This window comes from Xiphophorus couchianus, chromosome 18 (assembly GCF_001444195.1).
Source record: "Xiphophorus couchianus chromosome 18, X_couchianus-1.0, whole genome shotgun sequence".
Classification (NCBI taxonomy): domain Eukaryota; kingdom Metazoa; phylum Chordata; class Actinopteri; order Cyprinodontiformes; family Poeciliidae; genus Xiphophorus; species Xiphophorus couchianus.
Window position 1 is genome coordinate 25,168,580 of NC_040245.1, and position 20,815 is coordinate 25,189,394.

A 20,815-nucleotide genomic window follows, 5' to 3' on the forward strand; every position below is an offset into this window, starting at 1 on the left:
CGGTTAATGTCCTAATGCAGTGCACTCACTGGTGCCCTGGCCAGGCAGTGCGTCTTCACCATTAACAATCAGACTGGGCATTAACGGCTTCAGATGCAGGGCTGCGTGACTGCTTTCACACATGATTTTCCGTTTCATTGTACTACAGAAAATGTGCTCATTTAACAGTTCCCCCCACCCCCATTTCTTTTCTTTTTCTTTTTTTCTCAAATATTTTTACTAAAGCCAATCAAACAAATTACAACATATAATTCTTGTTGTTAAATCTCAGTTTTCAGGTCAATTTTCCATCATTGTAAGCATATTAACAGTACTGAAAGTAATTTCTGTTTCTCTGATCAGGGATTTTTTTTTTCTTGCTCATGTTCCAATAAACAGCTGAATGACATCGAACTTTAGAGATACAAAAGATGGCTTGAACTCACAAATCAGTTTTGCACTTTTATTTGACAGTCTTGAAGACTTCATATTTTGACCAACTTTGTCTCCATCTGAGTCAGAAGTAAGCAGAGTTTTTGTTGGGTTTAAATAGAAACGTCCTGAAATGGGTGTAAAACAGTCATTGGAGACTTGATTAGATAAAATTCCTGGCCTCAGCCCTGGGATCCACCCTTTTCTTGTTTTATAGGAAGGGTGGAGCCTCTATCTACACTCAACATTTTCAACAAGTCAAAAGTAAACGCTACTCACTTCAAAAGAGAACCGAGTAGCTGATGCCATCATGTAAAGTTCACATTATCCGCAATACAAATGGAAACCTCTAAGCATTAAATAAGGGTTTGCAGACTGACATTTAATGTGCTGCGGGACAAATGTCTAAGGAAATGTTAAATTCCAACATGTTTTATTTAATTTAATGGAAACCAGAGAAAACAGGAAGTACTGGCCTGTAAACAAGTTGACTGATAATTGATCTGTACTTATCATAGAAATGATTGATTAACAAAAAATATGTTCATGTGAATCATGTGTAAAGTTAATTTGGACCATTAGTCAGTTTTCCACATTATTTTTATTGATTTCAAAATATTTCTTTTTATTAAAAATATAGGTGCTTTAACATAATCTATCAAGGTCAAATCAGCTTCCTAATTAAAGTGATGGATTTAACAAATCTGATCATACCGGTATAAAAAAAAAAAGCTAAGGAGTAGTAATTTTGGTCATTGTCAAGTAAAACAATCGGTTGAGTCGTCTCTGAATACATATTTATAAGTCACATATTTTTTACACTATAGACTGCAGAATATAAAAAAAATGAATATTGTTTCCATGATTGTTTTAATGACTGTTTCATCTGGGTATATCCTCAAATTATGACAAGAAAACAACTTAGTTGGAGTTTCTTTAAGAATTTTACCTGAACATTTCAAACCCTCATAAAACATTTTCTGCGGCATTAAACTATCACGTCACGTAATGGCAAAGAGAACCTGGATAATTAGCAAATATCTTTGAAATCGTGATCACAATAAATTTGTTTCAAAGGCTTGTCGGCATAGAAAACGTGTTATTTGAGGCAGCAGATTATACTATTATTATTATCCTCTGGTAATAATCCTATCAAATAGGCTTGGTTGAAGTTTTTTTTATATGACAACAGCCGAGTTGTTTTATGCAGTTTTTGTGACTTAAAAAAATTGAACCCATAATGTGATCAGTCAGGGGTTTTTTTGGGTCCCATTGAACACAGTAGAGAAAAAAAAATTTTTTTAAACAAATCTGCAAAATTGTTGACTGTTTCTGTAGAAACAGAAATACATGAGAATATGAGGATGAAACCTTCAGGGTTTCCATGTGTTTGCGTGTGTTTGGTAATAATTGCAATTTTGAATTGTTTCCAGATTTGATCCACTGCACCAACGAGATGAACGTGAACATTCCCCAACTGGCCGACTCTTTATTCGAGAGGACCACCAACACCAGCTGGGTGGTGGTGTTCAAGTCGCTCATCACCACACACCACCTCATGGTGTACGGCAACGAGGTGAAATATTTGCTCGCATCATCGCCGTCACACAGTTCCCCAGAGTTCCCACTTTAACCACTCTTCTCCTCTCGCAGCGTTTTATCCAGTACTTGGCTTCAAGGAATACACTTTTCAACCTCAGCAATTTTTTGGACAAAAGTGGCCTACAAGGTAATGCTTCGAAAGAAAGACTTTGAATATATTTTTCTTTAAAAATGAAGAATAAAAGCTAATGTTTTTTTTTTTTTTTCTGCGGCGTGACGTTGCAGGCTACGACATGTCTACGTTCATCAGAAGGTATAGTCGGTACCTGAACGAAAAAGCCGTCTCCTACAGACAGGTCGCCTTTGACTTCACAAAAGTTAAACGAGGGTAAGACTGAACAAGCTGGGATTCTCTCCTCTGTTTACTGCAGTAATACAAACTTGTTCTTCATAGTTGCAGAGATAAACTGGCCAATTACTAAACCAACTTTTGTTTCCATTTCTTAAAATTCTGTCATTTTTTTGTTTGACCAACTATCCACGTCCAAGTAATTTGTCGACTGTGACAGTTTAGTAACTTGAAGATCAGAACACAAGTCTTATTTTTTTACACATTTTAAGTGTCAATCAGATATTGGTTGATTCTATCCATCCATCTATCCTTCTTCCAACACCCTTGTCCCTAGTGGGGTCAGGAGGTGCTGGTTCCTATCTCCAGCGAACGTTCCGGGCGAGAGGCAGGGTCATCCTGGACAGGTCGCCAGTTTGTCGCAGGACACAGAGACAGACAGGACAAACAACCACACACACACACTCACCCCTAGGGAGAATTTAGAGAAACCAATTAACCTGACAGTCATGTTTTTGGACTGTGGGAGGAAGCCAGAGTGCCTGGAGAGAACCCACGCATGAACAGGGAGAACATGCAAACTCCGTGCAGAAAGACCCCGGGCCGGGAATCGAACCCAGGACCTTCTTACTGCAAGGCAATAGTGCTATCAACTACACCTCTGTGCAGCCCTGGTTAATTCTAATCTTTTTTTATTATCAAGGGGAAGTACCTCAGCTTGTTATCAGTGCTTGCTTACGAAAAGTGAACCAGGAAAGGCCTACATCCCACGCATATGCAAATTTAGTCCTTTGCCTGCCTCTACTCAGAGAGAGGCTGTGATGAGAAACTGAAACAGAAAATTAAGGAAGATCAGAAAGCCATATTACCAGCATTTGTTAAATGTTTAAAATATATTAAATTTACTGTTTACTGCTGCATGTTTGTAGATCTGGTTTTAACAACAATGATAAAGTTATGAAAAAAAAATTCCATGTTTTTTCCTGGAATCACTTTATTCAGTCTTTTGAACACAAATATTACATATACAAGGGATGTTAATCAACATACAATATTATATCGATTTGTTTGGATGATACGATGTTTCTCTCAGTCTGTTACAATAGGATTTTGTTTAAATTGTGATGGCTATGATGTCATATATGCCAATTCAGTCCAGTCATTTTCATACATCTTTCACAATTTAGTCTTTATTTCTAACTTATTTCAGACATCAACTATGTTCCCCCAGTTGTTCTGAAAAACTAATCACTGATTAATCATTTCAAGATCAAACAGTGACAAGAATCTTCAGGATCCAATCACTTCAAAGATAATGGTCCCCTTTTGAAAATGCAAATTTTTTTTGAGTGTTATACATTTGTATATAGATTTACAAACTTCTCCTCACTGTGAAATTCACAAAAAAGTAGAATAATCTGTATTAACTTAAATTAGTATTGTTATCTTCCTTCATTTTATTTATTTTTTTATTTTTTGCCTAAAATATATTTTTTTCTAAAGACAGAGGTGGTGATTTATTTTTTTATTGTTGCCAAAATCACTTTCTCATCAAATGGCAAAACAGAACCACAGTAAGTTCTTGCAGGAAAAATAATGCATTTATTTTAATAAACTATACATTTCTAAATAAAATGTCACAAGCCCATGTCACTAGATTTTTGTGCCTATGCTGCGTCTCTCTCTTTGCCCATTTCCTAATTATAATAACTAAAAGCCATTTGAGGTTTTGGTGTTTTCATTGGAGAAACGGCATGTTCAAATATGCTAGTTTGACTTGAGAGACACATTATTTCCAATGTTTTCTTTAAATTCGTCTGACATTCTAGACTATTTGTTGCCTCATTAAGTAACCATGACTCTACATGTCCAAACAGAGTCGACGGTGTAATGAGGACTATGAACACAGAGAAGCTGCTCAAGACTATACCCATTATTCAGAACCAGATGGACGCCCTCCTCGACTTTAACGTGAGTTTCCTTTAAAGCCTCGTTCGGCTGAAGTTTATAGGCTACGTTGTGTTTTCTAAACTCACATTTCACACGGTTTGTGCCTCAGCAAATGGCAGCGCAATGTCTTATAATAGAAATAGTCGTGGCTGACTGCCTTTTCTTAGGTCAATGCCAACGAGCTGACTAATGGAGTCATCAATGCAGCCTTCATGCTCCTCTTCAAAGACTCCATCAGGCTCTTTGCTGCTTACAACGAAGGCATCATCAACCTGCTCGGTGAGACCTTAAGCTTTGCTCTTTTTTTCCCCCCTCTGTCAGTTTGTGAATGTTTGCACTAGTGTTACAAACCGCATCCTCTCCTTCCCAAACAGAAAAGTACTTTGACATGAAGAAGACTCAGTGTAAAGAAGGCCTGGACATTTACAAAAAGTTCCTCACTCGCATGACCCGGATATCGGAGTTCCTCAAAGTGGCCGAGGTAGATGCCGCTTCATTTTCACACTGAAAGCTGTTGCCATAAATGAGTTCAACTGGTTTATTTTTATTTATTTATCCATTTTTAAACAGCAGGTGGGAATTGATCGAGGCGACATCCCAGACCTCTCACAGGTGAGTAACATTATTTTTTATTTTATTTTATTTATTTATTTTTAGAAAAAGCCATGCCTTGCTTTGCTTCCTATATTTCCAGCTAAGATCGTCCCTGTGTTTTCTTTTTTTTTTGGTCTGCCTAAAGCACAGATGTAGATTATATTGAGATGTTAATTAAACGAGACATGTGATTTTAGAGATGCACCAATCAGAATTGTGAGTTGCCGTTTTTGTAAAACATGGCTGTGCCACTGCCGATTTTGGCTGAACTAACACCCCCCCCCCCCCCCCCCAAAAAGATGAAGATTCAAAATATTTCTTCCTTTCTTCAGGTTTTCATGATCGCGCGAAGTAAATTGTAAAACAGGCTGTTATGAACATTATAAATCATATACCAAATGGTTAGAGTTGACATTCTTAGCTGACTTTAGCATCTTACATTAGCGATTAGCATGAATGCCATGACAAAAACAGTGATTTCCATATGTTTTGCATAGAGCAGGGCTGGGTAAATTTTCCATACATGAGTAACTATGGTTACCTTTGAGGGTCAAATCCACTAAAGTGTGACATGCCATATTGACTACTGAGATCTTGTTAGTATCTTCCTGTAAGTAACTTTTGTCTAGCAAAAGCAGTTGATCTTATTGGTGTAATAGCAATCACTATGTAGTGGTATTGTAAACAGAGGTCACGCTAGATTTTTTGTTCTCAGTCATCTTGCCAACATTCAAAAAAATTGGTCATGTACTGTTTTACCCGTCAAGTTGTAATCATATTAACATAGGCTTTTTTGAATTTTTATGCGGTATGGTTAATATTCACCTAGTAGATCCCATCACACATAAAGCAGGTAAATGCATCTACCTTTTTCTCCATAGTGACAAAAATCTCTGACTGTGGCCCCAATAACTTATAATAAATAAAATTAAAGACTCCACTTAAATTACGGTCACTTCAACTGCTGGGTTCTGAACGCACAGCCTCACAAATTCCTCCTGGTCGCATCTACAGAGAAATCTGCGCTGATTCATCATTTGGATCCGTCTGATTCAAACCGATTAATAGAACTCTGCAAGTTTTTTACCCTATGCGCGGCCTGGACGTGCGCTTGTACGATGATCTTTTTGCGCGGTTTCCCTTCCCCGAAACGGACAGAAGTTATGTCTGCCGCTCTCCTCCTGGGCGCGGGAGGGTAACGTGAACAAAGCAGGCTCCTTTTATTGAATGAGTTAAGGATGAATTAAGTTTAATTCTTTGCAGCGGCGGAGCCCGCATTGGTTGTGCAGCGCACTGCACATGTTATGGTCTAATTAACTTCTGCACTGTCATTTATTTCATCAAGACAAACCACCGGCTCTTCTGTTTAGACTATAAACGGATTAACAACATTGAAAACTCTTTAGTTTTCCTCTATTCTGTATGTAATGGAGACTTGAATTAAATGCGCCATTTCAACCAAAGGTTTTGAATGCGCTTCCTAACCCAGACGCTCCAAAGCGTCCGTAACTTTTCAACAGGATGTCAGCTCCCGGTCAGAAAGACGCATTTAGCTCAGTGTCCATGAGATGGTATTCAGAAAAGATTTTTTTTATTGATTTATTTTAGTTGCCTCTACGATGAACTCTTTGCGTAAAGTCTATAATGTCTGCCTATGTGCACCAGTCAAGGGTGTTAATTATAACCTGTCAAAATGACCAACGGGCTTTAAATTTTCTCGTCGTTTAAAAAAAAACAACCGGTCAAATACGGAAAATATTTGGTTAACGTGATCTCTGATTGTAAAACAGAAATCTCAGCAACTTTATGATTTAAAATGACAAAAACAGACAATCCCACAAGTCGTCTTGTTTTCCAAGACTACAGGTCGCTTCCAGTCCCAATTGGATTTGGTTCTGGTTAGAATATAGTAAAGTCAATGTTTTGTAGTTAAAATGGAAATTATTCTCTTCCGTTCACTAGTCAGTTTCTTGGTGCATCTCTAATAATTTTGCATGATTTTTTTTTTTTTTTTTGGCCGCATGTTTTTCCTGAAGGGGGACGCTTTCCCTCCTTTTGCTTCCGATCCTCCCTCTGCTCTTCCAACCTGCGTCTGCTTCAGTAAATAAAGGTGTTTTTTTTTTTTTTTTAAAGTCCACCCTATAGAACGAGATCGACTTCATTTTGACAGCTTTATCTCCAAATTAAAGTAAAAAAAAAAAGAATAAATAAAACCACACATGCTGCTGCATCAATATATCACCCCAAAGAAATTGAGTTGAAATGCTTTTCCCCCTCTGACTGTCACCACCTTTATATTCTGTATTCTCCTCCCTCCTTTATCTTTCCACTTTAGTTCACGGTTTGTGTAAGTACTGTTCTTTCACTCTTCTTCTTCTCTGTTCGTGACTTGCCTCAGTGTTGTCTTTTTGCATGCCTCTGCTCTGACTCGTGTCTCCCACATCGTGGTGAAACGCAGTTGAAGGATAGAACCCTCGCTGTGGTAAATTCTGCTTTACTCGGGTCGCAGCGTAGCTCGTTCTCCTGATAAAAAAAGAAAAATGGCTGCCCTGTCGTGTTTTTAGACATGGCCGATTCAACAACCGGGTTGTTGAAGGAGCTGTGGTGCAGTCCGTCATCCCACACAGATGTTCCTCTCTCATCCCAGAGTAGCTTTTTGGCTGGAATCCGGTCATCGCTCAGTGGTTGGTGACTTCCACCCCGGAGCAGGTGTAAATCTCTGAAATTGGCTGACGACTCATTTGTTTCCGATGGTATTTCATGAGGTTTCGTGCTATCCTGCTCCATCGTCGTTGCCCACCACTGCCCGTAACGGTGTTGATGTCCGTTCATGTAAGATTTTCGACGTGTCAAGCCGTTGCTGACTGTGCGCTGTTTTTTATTTTTCCCTCATCACACCAGGCTCCCAGCAGCCTCCTGGAAGCTCTGGAGCAACATTTGGCCTCTTTAGAAGGGAAGAAGGTCAAAGACTCCACTGCAGCCAGCAGGTACTTTAACTCACCGCTGTGGTTGCTGCTTTTCTTTCTGTGTTTGATCGACAATGATTGCTCATTGGCTCTGTTTGTCTGTTTTTCTTTCTTGCTTCAGGGCCAGCACTCTATCAAACGCAGTGTCATCATTGGCTAGCACAGGGATGTCTTTCACTAAGGTGGATGAGCGGGAGAAGCAGGCAGCTCTAGAGGAGGAACAGGCCCGACTCAAAGCTCTCAAGGTTTGTGTAGAGGTCGAGATCCACTCCATGAACGCGTCTCGTTTGACTGCTTTCTTAAGTTGCGCTATTTTTATTTTTTTTCCCCAGGAGCAAAGGCTCAAAGAGCTCTCGAAGAGGCCATCTTTTTCCACCACTGATACATCGCCGATCTCCACCACTGGGGGCACCATCAGCACAGCACCAACCATCGACCTCTTCTCCACACCCAGCTGCTCAAACGGGTACTGCTTTCACATAGCCAATAGTTATTTATTGGCTTATTTAGGTTAAATATTTTTTGCTTTCTTGCGTCAAGTTTAGTAGATTGCTGGACAATAAATTGTCTCAGAAATTATTGCGATACATGATATTGTAGTTTAGAGATGATTTTCAAGTAATTTATTGATAATGGCATAACAATGCAAGTTTTTTTTTTTCTTTCCCCACCGTTTTTCTTTATCGCCAGTCTTCACAGAGACTGAAATCTAGTGCTGCTTAATAATTGGTAATGTTTACGTTGACTTAAATTTAAATGTCAAACATGAATTTTGATTCATCTCTCTTTGTTTTTAACGTTTTTCGCCATCACTATTTTCGTATTACCATCTGAATACACGCAGATTCAGAAATCAAAAAGGTACATTTCACAGCATTTAAATGAGACTGTAGCCTCATTTAAATGCTGGGTAAACTGGGGTACCCAAATGCTCACTAAAAACTGGAATGTAAGCATTTTGCTTAAATATTTTTGGAACCTACAGATGTGACCTCTATTAAAGCCGTTCATGGCAAATGCATTTTCCTGCAGTCTCTGAATATTCTCAAAACTGCAAAAATATAAAGAAATCTAGTAGTCTGTACAGTTGAAGTCCTATCAATCGGGTTTTACTGAGACTGCATGTTTCAATTCTGTGATGATGCACATCACTGAACATAGAGCTGATAAAAGGAGCTTTTGTTTTCTTACTTACCCCCAGACAGTTATGGTTCAGCAGTGGGTTAATAAAACCTTCTGACGTGATGTTTGTTTTTTGTTGTTGTTTTTCTGGACGCAGTGCGGTCAAGATGGAGAGCGACCTTTTTGACCTGCAGCAGAGCTTCCAGTCCTCCATGCAGTCGGCCTCCACAGGCCTCCCAGTGGCCACGGCGTGGGCAGGTAAACCTTTTTTTCCCTTTTGCCCCTTTCTTCTTGTCATCCTCCACCAACACTGTGGCTATAGACTTTGGCTCTGCATGCTATCCTTCTCTTGTTGCTGTTGTCTGACTCTGATCTCCACCTCTTCCTCTCTGTCTCTGTCATTTTTTTCTTCTTCTTTCCTGTCTCTCTCTTCTCTTTTTTTTCCTCCCTCTGCCTGCATAGATCCTTTCACCTCTACTGAAGCTGGAGATGATTCCATGCCAAACCTTAACCCTTTCCTGTCAAAACTCGTTGTCGATGCCACTCACTTACCTGTCGTGTCTTCAGACGGTGTTAGCTTTTCCTCTAGGACATCCGGTCATGAAATGTTTGGTGGTAACAACTCATTTTGTTTCTCTTCCAAAGTCTCTCGCCTCTCTCGTTCATATATCTGTAAAATACTTAAGCGCATGATTATCCTGCATGTTTGATGTGCTTTTGTAGTCTGAATATTTTGTCTGTGCAAATCTTCTTCTCTCCTTATACTTACCAAACTCAGATTGGCCATCTTTTTGTTTTGTTTAGCAAGTTATGTGATTAAAAAAGAAAACCTAGAGCTATTTTCTATTTAGCTAATGTTTAATGGTGATGAAGTGAAAAAAAAAGTTTTAAAGGTAAATCTTTTGAGTTCTTACAAATAATCAGTGTTAGAGGTGCAACGCTACATGAATGTATACTAAAATTTTCTGTGTAGCCCTTTCAGTTCAGCACACATAATATGTTGTTTTAAACATGCATTCACGCTGAAGGTCAGTGTGCCGGACTCTCTGTTCTCTACTTTACAGTTTCTCATTTAGCAACCTAAGCATAGAGAGGGGGGGGAAAGTTGGATCACACCAGTGCTCTACATCAGCGTTTTTCTCCACACTAAACTTAATTACTAACCCGAAACGACATCCAGCTGAACGTAAGCGTCAATGCTGCAGAGACAAACAGGCTAAAGTCCAAATCCAGCTGCCTGTCACATTTAACCAGTCCCAAATGTCCTCAGAGTCCTTATAGCAGACGTGCAGCTCCGCTCCGGTGGCGTCATGGCAGAACGTTTTGCTTTTTGTGGGTTTACACAAGCAGGTTCTATGGTGCATTCAAGTACAACTCGTACATAGAGGTGTCTTTTAAATCACAGGGTGTGAGCACATTTGCAAGAAATTTTAAATTTGTACATTTAAAATTAAGGTCTTAATATGTCTCAAATTTTCAACCAAAAAAAAAAACAAATAAATGCTCATCACAGGTTTTAGATTTTGTCTTCGTATGACTATTTAGTCCTGTGAATTCCATGTAGTAGTTTTATTTCTCACCGGACTTTTCTGTCAGGCAAACACAGACATCTTCACTGCGTTCTGTGACTCAAAGCGGTTGCGGATATCGGTAACTAGCTTACTACCTTGTAAGCTTTTTTTTAAAATCATTCATCATGGGTAAATACAAATTTATTGCCGATTAGCTGGACGGCGTTGGTTCTCGCCACTGCCCCACTTCTGTTACCCATACAAGTCTTTGTGCATTCTGTGCAAAAAAACTTTAAAGTTTGGCACTTTGGGGGTGAACGCTTTAGAAAACGGTATTTAGTTTGAAAAGCACAAAGTTGCTCCCAAAAGTCGGAGACTACAGAAGTTTCACTGTTTCTGCTTCACTTGATTGAAATACAGCAGGATCCCTCAACTGTCCTCTACCCTTAAACTTTGGGTTAAGGGTAGAGGTACCTTTGGCATTACAAAAGTATTTAAATGTTTTAAATGTGACTGATTTGAGTGAGTTTTACTTTTTTTTTTTTAAATCTAATATCAGCTCAATGTTCTTCCTAAGCAACATTTACCATTTCCTGGTAGTTTAATAGTAGTTTAATAATCTTTATTTGTTGACAAAGTCAAACCAGGTCTCTGCTCTATTCTGATCACTTTTGGAAAGGCAAAAAAAATATAAACATGACATTGTGAGAACTACAATCCGGCACCTTTAGGAATGAACTGATTTTTTGTTTGTTTGATTTTTGCCACTAAGGGCTTCAGAATTTTCTGTGTACAAAATTGCGTTGCGCATCAGTCGTTATCTGTCATTCGGACATTTTGCTCCCCCGTTTCTCTTTTTGCCATCTTTACTTGCATTGATTTTTCTAAACAGAGCCTTACAGTGCGAGTGGGTTCAGGCTTTGAAAGGAACAACTGCATGCATTGGTCGAGAAACTTTACAAAATGAACACAAAATGAAGCCAAAATTGAGTGATTGTCATTGTGTGCAAAAAACTAACTTAATGTTTGTGTTAAATTAGATTCTAGTCCTACTGCTTAACAGCATTTTCAAATATGAATCACACCATCTTTTAAATACCTTTTCCACACAGCAGAGCGATTGACACTTAACTTTGTGGAACAGTTGTGTGAAAAGTTCAGCTGACTGTAAAATCTGCCATCATATCTTCTGTGTTTCTGATCCAGATTAGGTCCATGTCCTACTGTTGATTCTCAGTTAGCTTTTAGCTACTGCTCTTGAGCAGTTTGGTGTGGCTTTGTAGTGCTCAGATGCTGTAGAGCTTTTAAGTTGAAACCTGTTCTTACACTATTTTTGATTCTCCAGATCGTTACAATCCCTTTACTGACACAAACTCATCAGTTTCAACCAATTACAAACGCACAGTGCGGATAGAGCACTCCATCTCAGGTACTACGACGGCTCAAAGCCTTGACCTATGTTTGCTGGCAAACATAGACTCCTGTCCACAACTCCCCAGAGCCATTATTTTAATTCCTGTAGCAAATTTATTAGAATTAAAGGAAGAGTTTTACATTTTGGGATTTTATTTTATCTTTTAAAGTTTGTGCTTTTGTTACTACTAAACGTATAAAACGGTCACATCGCCAGACCAGATCATCAACTTTTTATTTGCCAATATCTTTGTGAGTTGGGGAAAAAATTCTAATTGCATCAAGCCAGATGTCACATAATCATCTTTTGATGGAGCCTTTGTAATGGAAAGATGTTTTAGCTAAACACTAACTATGTCCAAAATAAGCATATCTGTACATTTTACAAACTGTCTTATAGCAGTTTCTAGAATAAAGCCTTAAGTTTGTAAACTTGATAAGTGGTATCAAGTTTACAATATTAAGAGCTGTGTGAAATCTTGATTTAAAAAAAACAAACATTTTAGACAAATGATTGGGTTTAAAAAGACTAGTTTAAAGTAATCAGTGTGAAGCATTAAGATTATTGCTGTAACTATCAGTTATTTTAGTAATTGATTATTCTGTCAATTTTATTCTAATCGATTAATTAAAAATGGCACATGTTTTAGTTTTCATTTAACCATTTGAGCTTTTTTCAGAAGTGGATACAAGTATGAACATAAACTGATGATGCAATTCCTTTTTTAAATGAGAAAATAAACATTTTATTGCCTAAAAATCAGCAACATGTAGCATTTCATTAGTGTACAATTAATCAATTGTAGCGAAAGATGCCTCTGCAACAAAAACATGCTTCTAACGTTATTGACGATTATTTCAATAACCGATTCATCAGGATTAATCTGATTAATTGTTTCAGCCGTAACAAATATGCTTTGATTCAAGCTGTTTCTGATGGAATTAACATCAAAACAGTGCAGGGCGGATCTGTTTAATTTTTCATGTAATCGATTAATAATTAGATATCAAAAGGTGCCTAATAGGACTTTTTTTTAAAACAGAATTTAGACAGGGTGAAATTTTTTTTGTCTTAAATGCAAAACGTACATATTGTATAGTTTTGACTTAGTTACTGCTCTTACTGTGTTCTTCTTTCAGCAAATGACCTTTTCCCCCCTTAATCTCTATACTCTGGTTAACGATTGTTTGCTAAATTATTTCACCGCTATTTCAACAATCGATTAATCACAGTTAATCATTTCAGCCCTAATTAGAATAGGGTTTTAGTATGATTTTAATTTTTCTTTTAAAACGTAGCAGGTCTGATGAGCTGGTCTGGAATGATCTGTGATATTGCTGCCAAATATTAAATTCTTACCCAACGTTTCAAAAGATTAATTCCCAAAATGTTCCAACTTTACCTTTAATCCCTTGTGGGTCGCTAAATTTTTATGCTGCAATGTTTTACTTTTATACCTATTTAACAGATCTACTGAAAGATTACATGAAAAACTTGTTTGAATAAAATAGATATGTGTAAATGAATATATAAGCACTTTTTTTCTTGCTTTCTGTATTGCCTGCTGTCATTCTTTACCTGTTTCTGACCTGTCCTTGGAATGCTTTTCTTCCTCTTTTCTTTTTCTTCCCGTTTTCTTTGCCGTTTTTCCGGCTGCTTCACGCGGCCTGTCAGACTCCTTCTGTGGTCCGGTGTCCGTTGCTCAACACCTCCCACACCAGGCTCCCTTCCCCACTGAGCCCTCTACTGTAGCAGGTCTATTCAGAGGTAGAGTACGCCAGGCTCGCTCTCCTCTCATTTTCTGCTCTGCTTATGCAATCCTGCCACTGTGCTGTTTGGGAATATAGTGCGGAAATGCTGTAGCTTTGTCAGTCAGCTTTCTCGTCTCTTTTCCGAAGGATACTCAACACCTCAAGCCCCTCCACAACCGCCAGCAGTGGGCCTGCAGGTGGACTTTGAGTCGGTTTTTGGAAACAAAGCCGCCGCCGGCGGGAGCCTCAACTCTGACGGTGACGATTGAATTTCATGGGACTGAATCTTGCTTAATGTAGCACAGTAGTGTGTTGTTTTAAAAGAAAAAACAAAACATGAATTTTGAACAAAAAATAAAGCAATACTATATTGTTTATTTTCCCTGTCAGATCTCGCCGGAGGCATCCTGAAGCCGACTCTCGCCGGCTCCAACCAGCCGTCCAATCAGCAGCCCGAGAAGCTGGTGTCGGACGACCTTGACTCTTCCCTGGCCAACCTTGTCGGCAGTGAGTGCAGCGCTTTATATTCATCTACGCTAATGAACATGCATCTTCATTAAGACACACAAAAAAAAATGACCGAAATTGTTCCACTAACCGCTGCTTGACGAATGTTGCTTTCCAGATCTGGGCATCGGAAACGGAACGATGAAGAAGTAAGTGACGGTTGATTGGCTGATTAGTGGATGGGGGCGGCGTGCGCGTTTTCAGCTCTGTGCTGCCAGCTGCTGCTGACGCCAGCTCTGTTGATCCGCAGTGACATGCACTGGAGCCAGCCGGGGGAGAAGAGGATGACCGGCGGCACCAACTGGCAACCCAAGGCTGCGCCCACCACGACCTGGAACCCCGTCTCCATGGTGACACAGACGCGCACGTTTAATCATGTTTATGTCGGCTGTAGTTTTTCCTTCAAATCTGAATTTTAAAAAATTTCAAGTCTTATTCATAGCTCCAAAAAATAAGGATTTTAAAAGCTGAGATTTTTACTTACAAACTGTGTCATAGACGACCAGCAGTGCAAAAGTATTCACACCCCGTCAACAGTATTTCCCTTTTTGAGAGGTTACAGACACAAACCTCCAATATTTTATTTTTATGTGATAGAGTGACACTTTTTAGTGTAAAATGTAAGAGAGGAAATACATACACACACACATATATATATATATATATAATTTTATATTATTTTTTTAAAGAAATTGACTAAAAAGTTTTCAAATCTGAAAAGTGTGGCATGCATTTGTTTTGGGCCTTGTGCCTCAATACTCTGTGGAACCATTTTGCAGACGAGTAAACTGAAATTTTGCTCATTCTTTGCAAAACAGCTCTAGCTGACATATGAATATTAGGGCAGCATCCAACGATTATTTATCAATTAATCAGATAAAAAATTAAATGCATAAAAAGATGAAAACAAACAAATAATTCAATACCTTTTAATTTAAGAAAATACAATTTTATTTTCTAAAATGCAATAACATAGCATTGTGAACTGTGAAGCTAAAACTTTACCCCTCCAGGTTTGTGTAAAACATGTTTACAGGCAAAAGTGTTTTTATCTTAAATGCCAAATTTATTTAAATCTTCTACAGTTTGGCTTAATAACTACAAATATGTTTTTTTTTTTTTCAACAAATGGCCTTTCGTTTGTGTCTGCATACCCAAGTTAATGATGAATTGATTACTAAATTAATTGACGATTATTTCAATAACCGATTCATCAGGATTAATCCGATTAATTGTTTCAGCCGTAACAAATGTGCTTTGATTTAAGCCATTCCACTACATTTTTAGCTGATAAAGGTTTGATTGTAGGTTTTCTCTGATCCATAGAAGTTCACAATTTTACATACAGACTCAAGTATGTAAACGGAGTAAATAAACAATGTAAAAAGTTTGTCCTGCAACTCTCTGGAGGTTTTGCTGTAAGGTTTTCTCGAACTCTTTCTCTCCCGTCAGCCGCCGTCAGTCATGGCCTTCCCCGCCACCACTCCCACGAGCATGATGGGATACAGCATGGTGAGTCCTCCGCTCGGCTACTGCTTCCACTCTGAAGAGCACAGAAAAGTTCCGCAAATAATTTTTCCTTTTCATGCAACAATTTGTTTTATTATGGTTAAGCAGTGGTTTGGCAGATTTTAAAAATTACAGATATTTATGATGATAATGACCATGAGACATTATGACAGAATACAACCATCCATCCATTTTCTGTTCACCCTTTGTCCCTAATGGGGTCAGGAGGTGCTGGTGCCTCTCCAGCTACGTTCCAGGCGGGAGGCGGGGTACACCCTGGACAGGTCGCCAGTCTGTCACAGGGCAACACAGAGACAGACAGGACAAACAACCATACACACACACACACATAGGGAGAATTTAGAGAGACCAATTAACCTGACAGTCATGTTCTTTGGACTGTGGGAGGAAGCCGGAGTACCCGGAGAGAACCCACGCATGCACAGGGAGAACAAGCAAACTCCATGCAGAAAGACCCCGGGGTGGGAATCAAACCCAGGACCTTCTTGCTGCAAGGCAACAGTGCTACCAACTGCGCCACTGTGCAGCCCACAGAATACATTATTATTATTATTATTATTATTTCGTAAGCCTAAATTTGGACAGCTTTATTTTACAGGTACGATCAGATATTTTCAAACACCTCATAAAAATACAGATTTTTTTTTCCCTCACTGTCTGAAGTTAAATCAGACATAACTTTTCTTATATTGAGTCATTCATAATTACTAAAATTATTTTTATTTGCTAAATGCCAGAGAAGTTGATGAGAACAGTTTTTTTTGTTTGTTTTGAGATTTTTTTTATTTTTTATCTTAACACGGTTTGTTTGGATTGTTTCAGTGTTATGAATATTTATTATTCCTAACAGCTCAAGGACTTATTCATCTTTTTACTTGTATTTTGAACATTAAACAAATTGAATTTATTTATTTTCAGAATTGTTCATATTTTTTTGGCAAACTAAATGAAACGCCTGATCCGACTTTGTGTGCAACCCTCCACAGCCTCCACAAATGGGCTCCATGGGGATAATGAACCCGCCCACCATGATGTACACCCAGCCCGTCATGAGGCCACCCAACCCCTTTGGCTCGGTGTCCAGCGCTCAGGTGGGTCCACGCGTCATCAGGACGGGGCGGCTGGGGAGGTAGAGGGGCGTGTCTATTGTGCTCTGTTGTGTCCCACGGTTAGTCACCGTGAAAGCTTCGTTGTCGGTGTGAATACTGCTGAAGATGATGACAGTTTTAACAAAAAAAAAGAAAACCTTCACTCTCTGGAGCTGAAAGCAACAAAAAAAAAAAAAAAAAACTGTAAATCATCATCTCTTGTTTCAACTTCCTGTTTCCAAACAGCTCCTTTTTTTTCTTTTATTATTAACCCATCAATCATACATCACAGCCTCTCCAACTAATCTCATCCCTACTTCAGTCTCTGTACTGACTCTGACTTGTCCTCTGGTCCTCCTACTTCCTCTGTTAGCCCTCTGCAGCCTCTAGTCCTTCCAGCCAGAGTCCTCTCCGAGCCCCTGGACAGGACCCGTTTGCACACCTCTCTCTCAAGGATTTCTTGTAGAGCATCTCTTTAGGTACATCATGCTGTTTGCTTGCTCAGGCACCCGCATGCGTTGATTGTCCGGCGCTGATGCATGTTTGCTTTTGTCGCTAACTTTTACGCCCCTTGATGTCTTTGCCAGTGGATCACGCACTGCATGTTAAATTTTTTTTCCTTTTCTTTCGTTTTTATTTTTGCTTGGATGTCATGGTTGTGTTATCAGATAGAGACCAACTCATTTTGGTTTTCGTTCCTCAAATCTCCGTTGCTCAGACCTGTTTTTTCTGCCTTGCAGCTGCTGCTAAATGTAACTTGTTGGCTGTTTGCTAAGCATTTGTCTCCTTCGAGGTAAATCTGAGGGCTGAAACGATTGGTCGTGACAAATCGATTATTGAAACAATCAACTAATTTAGTAATTGATGAATCGTTAAGTGAACTAAAAAAAAAGGCCATTTGCTGAAAGAACAAGATACTAAGAGGAGTAGTTAAAAAAAACTTTACAAAAAATCTAAACATTTTGCACTGAAGATGAAGAAAAAACTTGTCTGTAAATATGTTTTACCCAAAAGTGGCATTTTGGCTTCACCTGCTTCAAATTCAGTAAGAAGGGAAAAAAAAGAAAAAAAAAAAGACATTTTGCTCAGTAAATCCTAAAATGTTCACCAGATCAGCTCTACACTGTATGAAGTAAAGCATAATTTGAGCTTTGATGTTAGATTTTTTTATTTTTTAGCTACAGACGTTACGCTTTGGTACAAATGATCAAATGTGCAGTAAAATAATGCTATGTTATTGCATTTTAGGCAATAACATGTATATTTTTGTATTTTAAAAAAAATTATTTGTTCATTTGGATTTTTTAACTTGTAATATTGTATATTAAAAAAAGAAAAATCGGCAGAATGTGCCACAAGTGAAGTAAAACACTTTTTAACTATTATTAATATTATTCTTGTAATAACTGGTCAGGGTTTACCCCTTTAATAGAAGACTGCAGTCGGTGTGTCTGCAGAGACAATTTTATCGTTTTCTTGTTCCTCAAATAAATTTGGCAAATTTATAATTTATATTAAATTTGTATTGTGATTTAATAATTTGCTTCTGAATTCAAATCAATATTTTTTTTTGTTGTTGACATTTTTACTGACCAATTGTTTTGACACGAACTTGGAAACCAAATTTGCAGTTGCATGTTTGCTAAGCTGTGTTTCCATGTTTGCGTCATGGTAACATCGTGTGCTTCTGGTTTTGGTTTTGCTTTATAACTAAAAGGCGCTCAAAGCAACCGTGTAACTCCTCAACCTCATTAGTAAAAACATATTCGCTTCATTAAGGCCATAAATTCAGAATCTGCTAAACATTTTAGTTAACCTCAGTTTGGTAAAATAAATAAATGAAAATGAAGAAAAAGCTTAGCAAACTTCAGCTAAACTGATCATTTCATTTTCATTATTCTGATACGACCCTCCACTTTTCTTGCAGATGCAGTTCATGTAATTTGAAGGAAGTGTCTCTCAGAAGATGAAGCACTTAGCTGCAAAACTTTGTCCTCGTTGCAGTCGAACTCTTCGGAGAAGCATCACCTCCCCGCCCCCATCTTTCCCCTGAACCCCCTCACTCACCCACCCACCCAAACACAGACGTGTCAAGAACCCGACGGCGCACTGACTGTCGGAAACCATGGTAACCACGTCAGCACGACGTCCGGCAGAAACTCGAACCCCCTGTTTTGTTTTTTTTTGTTTGTTTTTTTTTTGTTCTGTAACAACTCGCCCGACGCGCCGAGTGGTGCTGCTTTCTAACCCCACGCCCCCCTCCTTCTCTCTAAGGATAGCTTGGGTTGCTCGGAAACGTGATCGGTCGGTCGGACGTTGAGGGCTTTTGATGATGTACAGCGGTGGGTGAAACTGGGGTGGAAGGTAAAAATGATTGCCGTTCTTCCCTTTCTCGATCCAATCATCAGTCATCCAGACCCCCCCCCCCCCCCCCCGCTGTTATTTAATCGTCACTAAGTAGTGATGCTAACAACGTTTACACCTGTTTAGTTCTTGTCTTTTTTACCGTGTTTACAGTAGACATTCCTTGTGTGTTGTTTGTATTTATTTATGATTATTGGTCTAAGATCGGGGAGGGCCTTTGAGAGGGGCGGGGGGGGGGGGGGGGTAATGTAAAATCTACAGTAAGACGAACACGCGTGGGAGTGCTTCAGCATTAAAACAAAGGACTTCAGACTATCATTAAGAGGTAGAGATGAAAAAAATAGATACTATATAAATTACACCTATTAAGCGGAATGATAGAGCACTAAATATTCTTGAGTTTTGTGTTAAGGACTTTTTTTTTTTCTTTTTTTTTTTTTTTTACTAGATGAAAGATTTCACGATCTCCATTGTACTTACAGCGCAGGGAGGGGCGGGGCTTAGAGTACGAGTCAGTTACCAGTATATAGCGTGCCTAGGGTTTTTTTTTTATTTTTTATTGTTTTGCAACAGATCTGGGGAAAAAAAACAAAAAAAAAAACACACCACTTCATCCACAAAATCTGAGGGGCGACACTGGGGTGGTGGGCTCCATTTGCTTTAAGCTTGGCATGCCGTTGACTCACTGACTGTAATCAAGGCTGCCTTTACTCTGAATGTGAACGAGTTGTCTTCATGTTGCACACATCTTTCCACGCTGCAGTTTCTCAGAGAGAGAGATGGAGTGGGGTCAGTATGTGGGGGGGGGGGTTAGCGGGCAGGCAGGCCAGCTGATTAGATTGTCCTCACAGTGATAAAAATAATAATAATAATAAAAAATAAAAAAAGGTTTGGTGTAAATTAGCTGTACAAAGAGTGAGAGCGGAGCGGGGTCGTAGAGCGGAGCAGCACTGTTGATCGGTGCCACGTTGTACATAAACACTCGACTGTTCTTTGAGTGCACAAAGTGAAAGATGTATGAAATATGAAAGCAATTCAATCAAATTTGACTCTACCTAAGTTTGATTCAGGATATTCTCTGCGTTTGTCTCCGCAGATATTTTCTTTATGTAATTAGATCGTGTAGCAGACAATGTCTTTTTTTTTTTTTTTCTTTCTTTCTTTCTTTTTCAAATAAAGAGCAGCTTCCACAAATGTCGGTGTGTGATTCTCTCGCTCTCGATGTTCGGTAGATCAGGGGTCCCCAAAGAGCGTCGGCTTCTCACCCTCTTTGGCAAATATAATATAATAAAATATGTGTGAAGAAACATCAACTTTTAGAACGTCTTTATGTTCACTATTCAATCATTATTGGTGCCATTCAGCATTAATGCTGCCTCATACCTTCTGATTTTAGTTGACCATGACTGTTTTGGTGGAAAACTTTCAAAGATATTATGACTTTATTACAAGATAATAAATCTTTTCATTACACGTAGTATTTTAACTACTTCTGGTGAATTAGGATTTGTCACTGTGCACATGTACAATGAGTTTAAAGAATCTGTACACGATGTGTGTCACTTTCTGAAATGGGTGACAGAATACTTTGTTGTTCAAAATATGCTGAGACGTACCTGCATAAGACAAGCGCTTAGTCAGCTTCAGTGCCCTTTTATTTTCCAAGGCCACATGCAAAAAGTTGCAAGTAGCCTTGCAACTTTTTTCCATTTTGAC

At 38.8% G+C, this 20,815-nt stretch overlaps 1 protein-coding gene across 8 annotated transcripts in view; it reads left to right on the forward strand.

The window, feature by feature from the left end:
* Nucleotides 1-20,408, forward strand: part of picalmb (phosphatidylinositol binding clathrin assembly protein b) — a 28,722-nt gene extending 8,314 nt beyond the window's left edge. Inside the window, exons 2-24 of one of the 8 annotated variants that reach the window (XM_028044760.1) lie at nt 1,845-1,987; nt 2,065-2,140; nt 2,239-2,341; nt 4,180-4,273; nt 4,420-4,531; nt 4,627-4,733; nt 4,823-4,864; nt 7,182-7,193; nt 7,748-7,833; nt 7,934-8,057; nt 8,145-8,278; nt 9,092-9,192; nt 9,397-9,549; nt 11,791-11,874; nt 13,534-13,626; nt 13,758-13,868; nt 14,001-14,117; nt 14,236-14,266; nt 14,368-14,467; nt 15,570-15,629; nt 16,634-16,738; nt 17,109-17,214; nt 18,663-20,408. In XM_028044760.1, coding sequence (XP_027900561.1) covers nt 1,845-1,987; nt 2,065-2,140; nt 2,239-2,341; nt 4,180-4,273; nt 4,420-4,531; nt 4,627-4,733; nt 4,823-4,864; nt 7,182-7,193; nt 7,748-7,833; nt 7,934-8,057; nt 8,145-8,278; nt 9,092-9,192; nt 9,397-9,549; nt 11,791-11,874; nt 13,534-13,626; nt 13,758-13,868; nt 14,001-14,117; nt 14,236-14,266; nt 14,368-14,467; nt 15,570-15,629; nt 16,634-16,738; nt 17,109-17,201 — 2,081 coding nt within the window. In that variant the 3' untranslated portion in view covers nt 17,202-17,214; nt 18,663-20,408. The remainder of the gene's footprint in view (nt 1-1,844; nt 1,988-2,064; nt 2,141-2,238; nt 2,342-4,179; nt 4,274-4,419; nt 4,532-4,626; nt 4,734-4,822; nt 4,865-7,181; nt 7,194-7,747; nt 7,834-7,933; nt 8,058-8,144; nt 8,279-9,091; nt 9,193-9,396; nt 9,550-11,790; nt 11,875-13,533; nt 13,627-13,757; nt 13,869-14,000; nt 14,118-14,235; nt 14,267-14,367; nt 14,468-15,569; nt 15,630-16,633; nt 16,739-17,108; nt 17,215-18,662) is intronic. The other 7 variants (XM_028044762.1, XM_028044764.1, XM_028044765.1 and 4 more) reach the window with 7 other exon arrangements.
* The last annotated feature ends 407 nt before the right edge of the window (nt 20,409-20,815 follow it).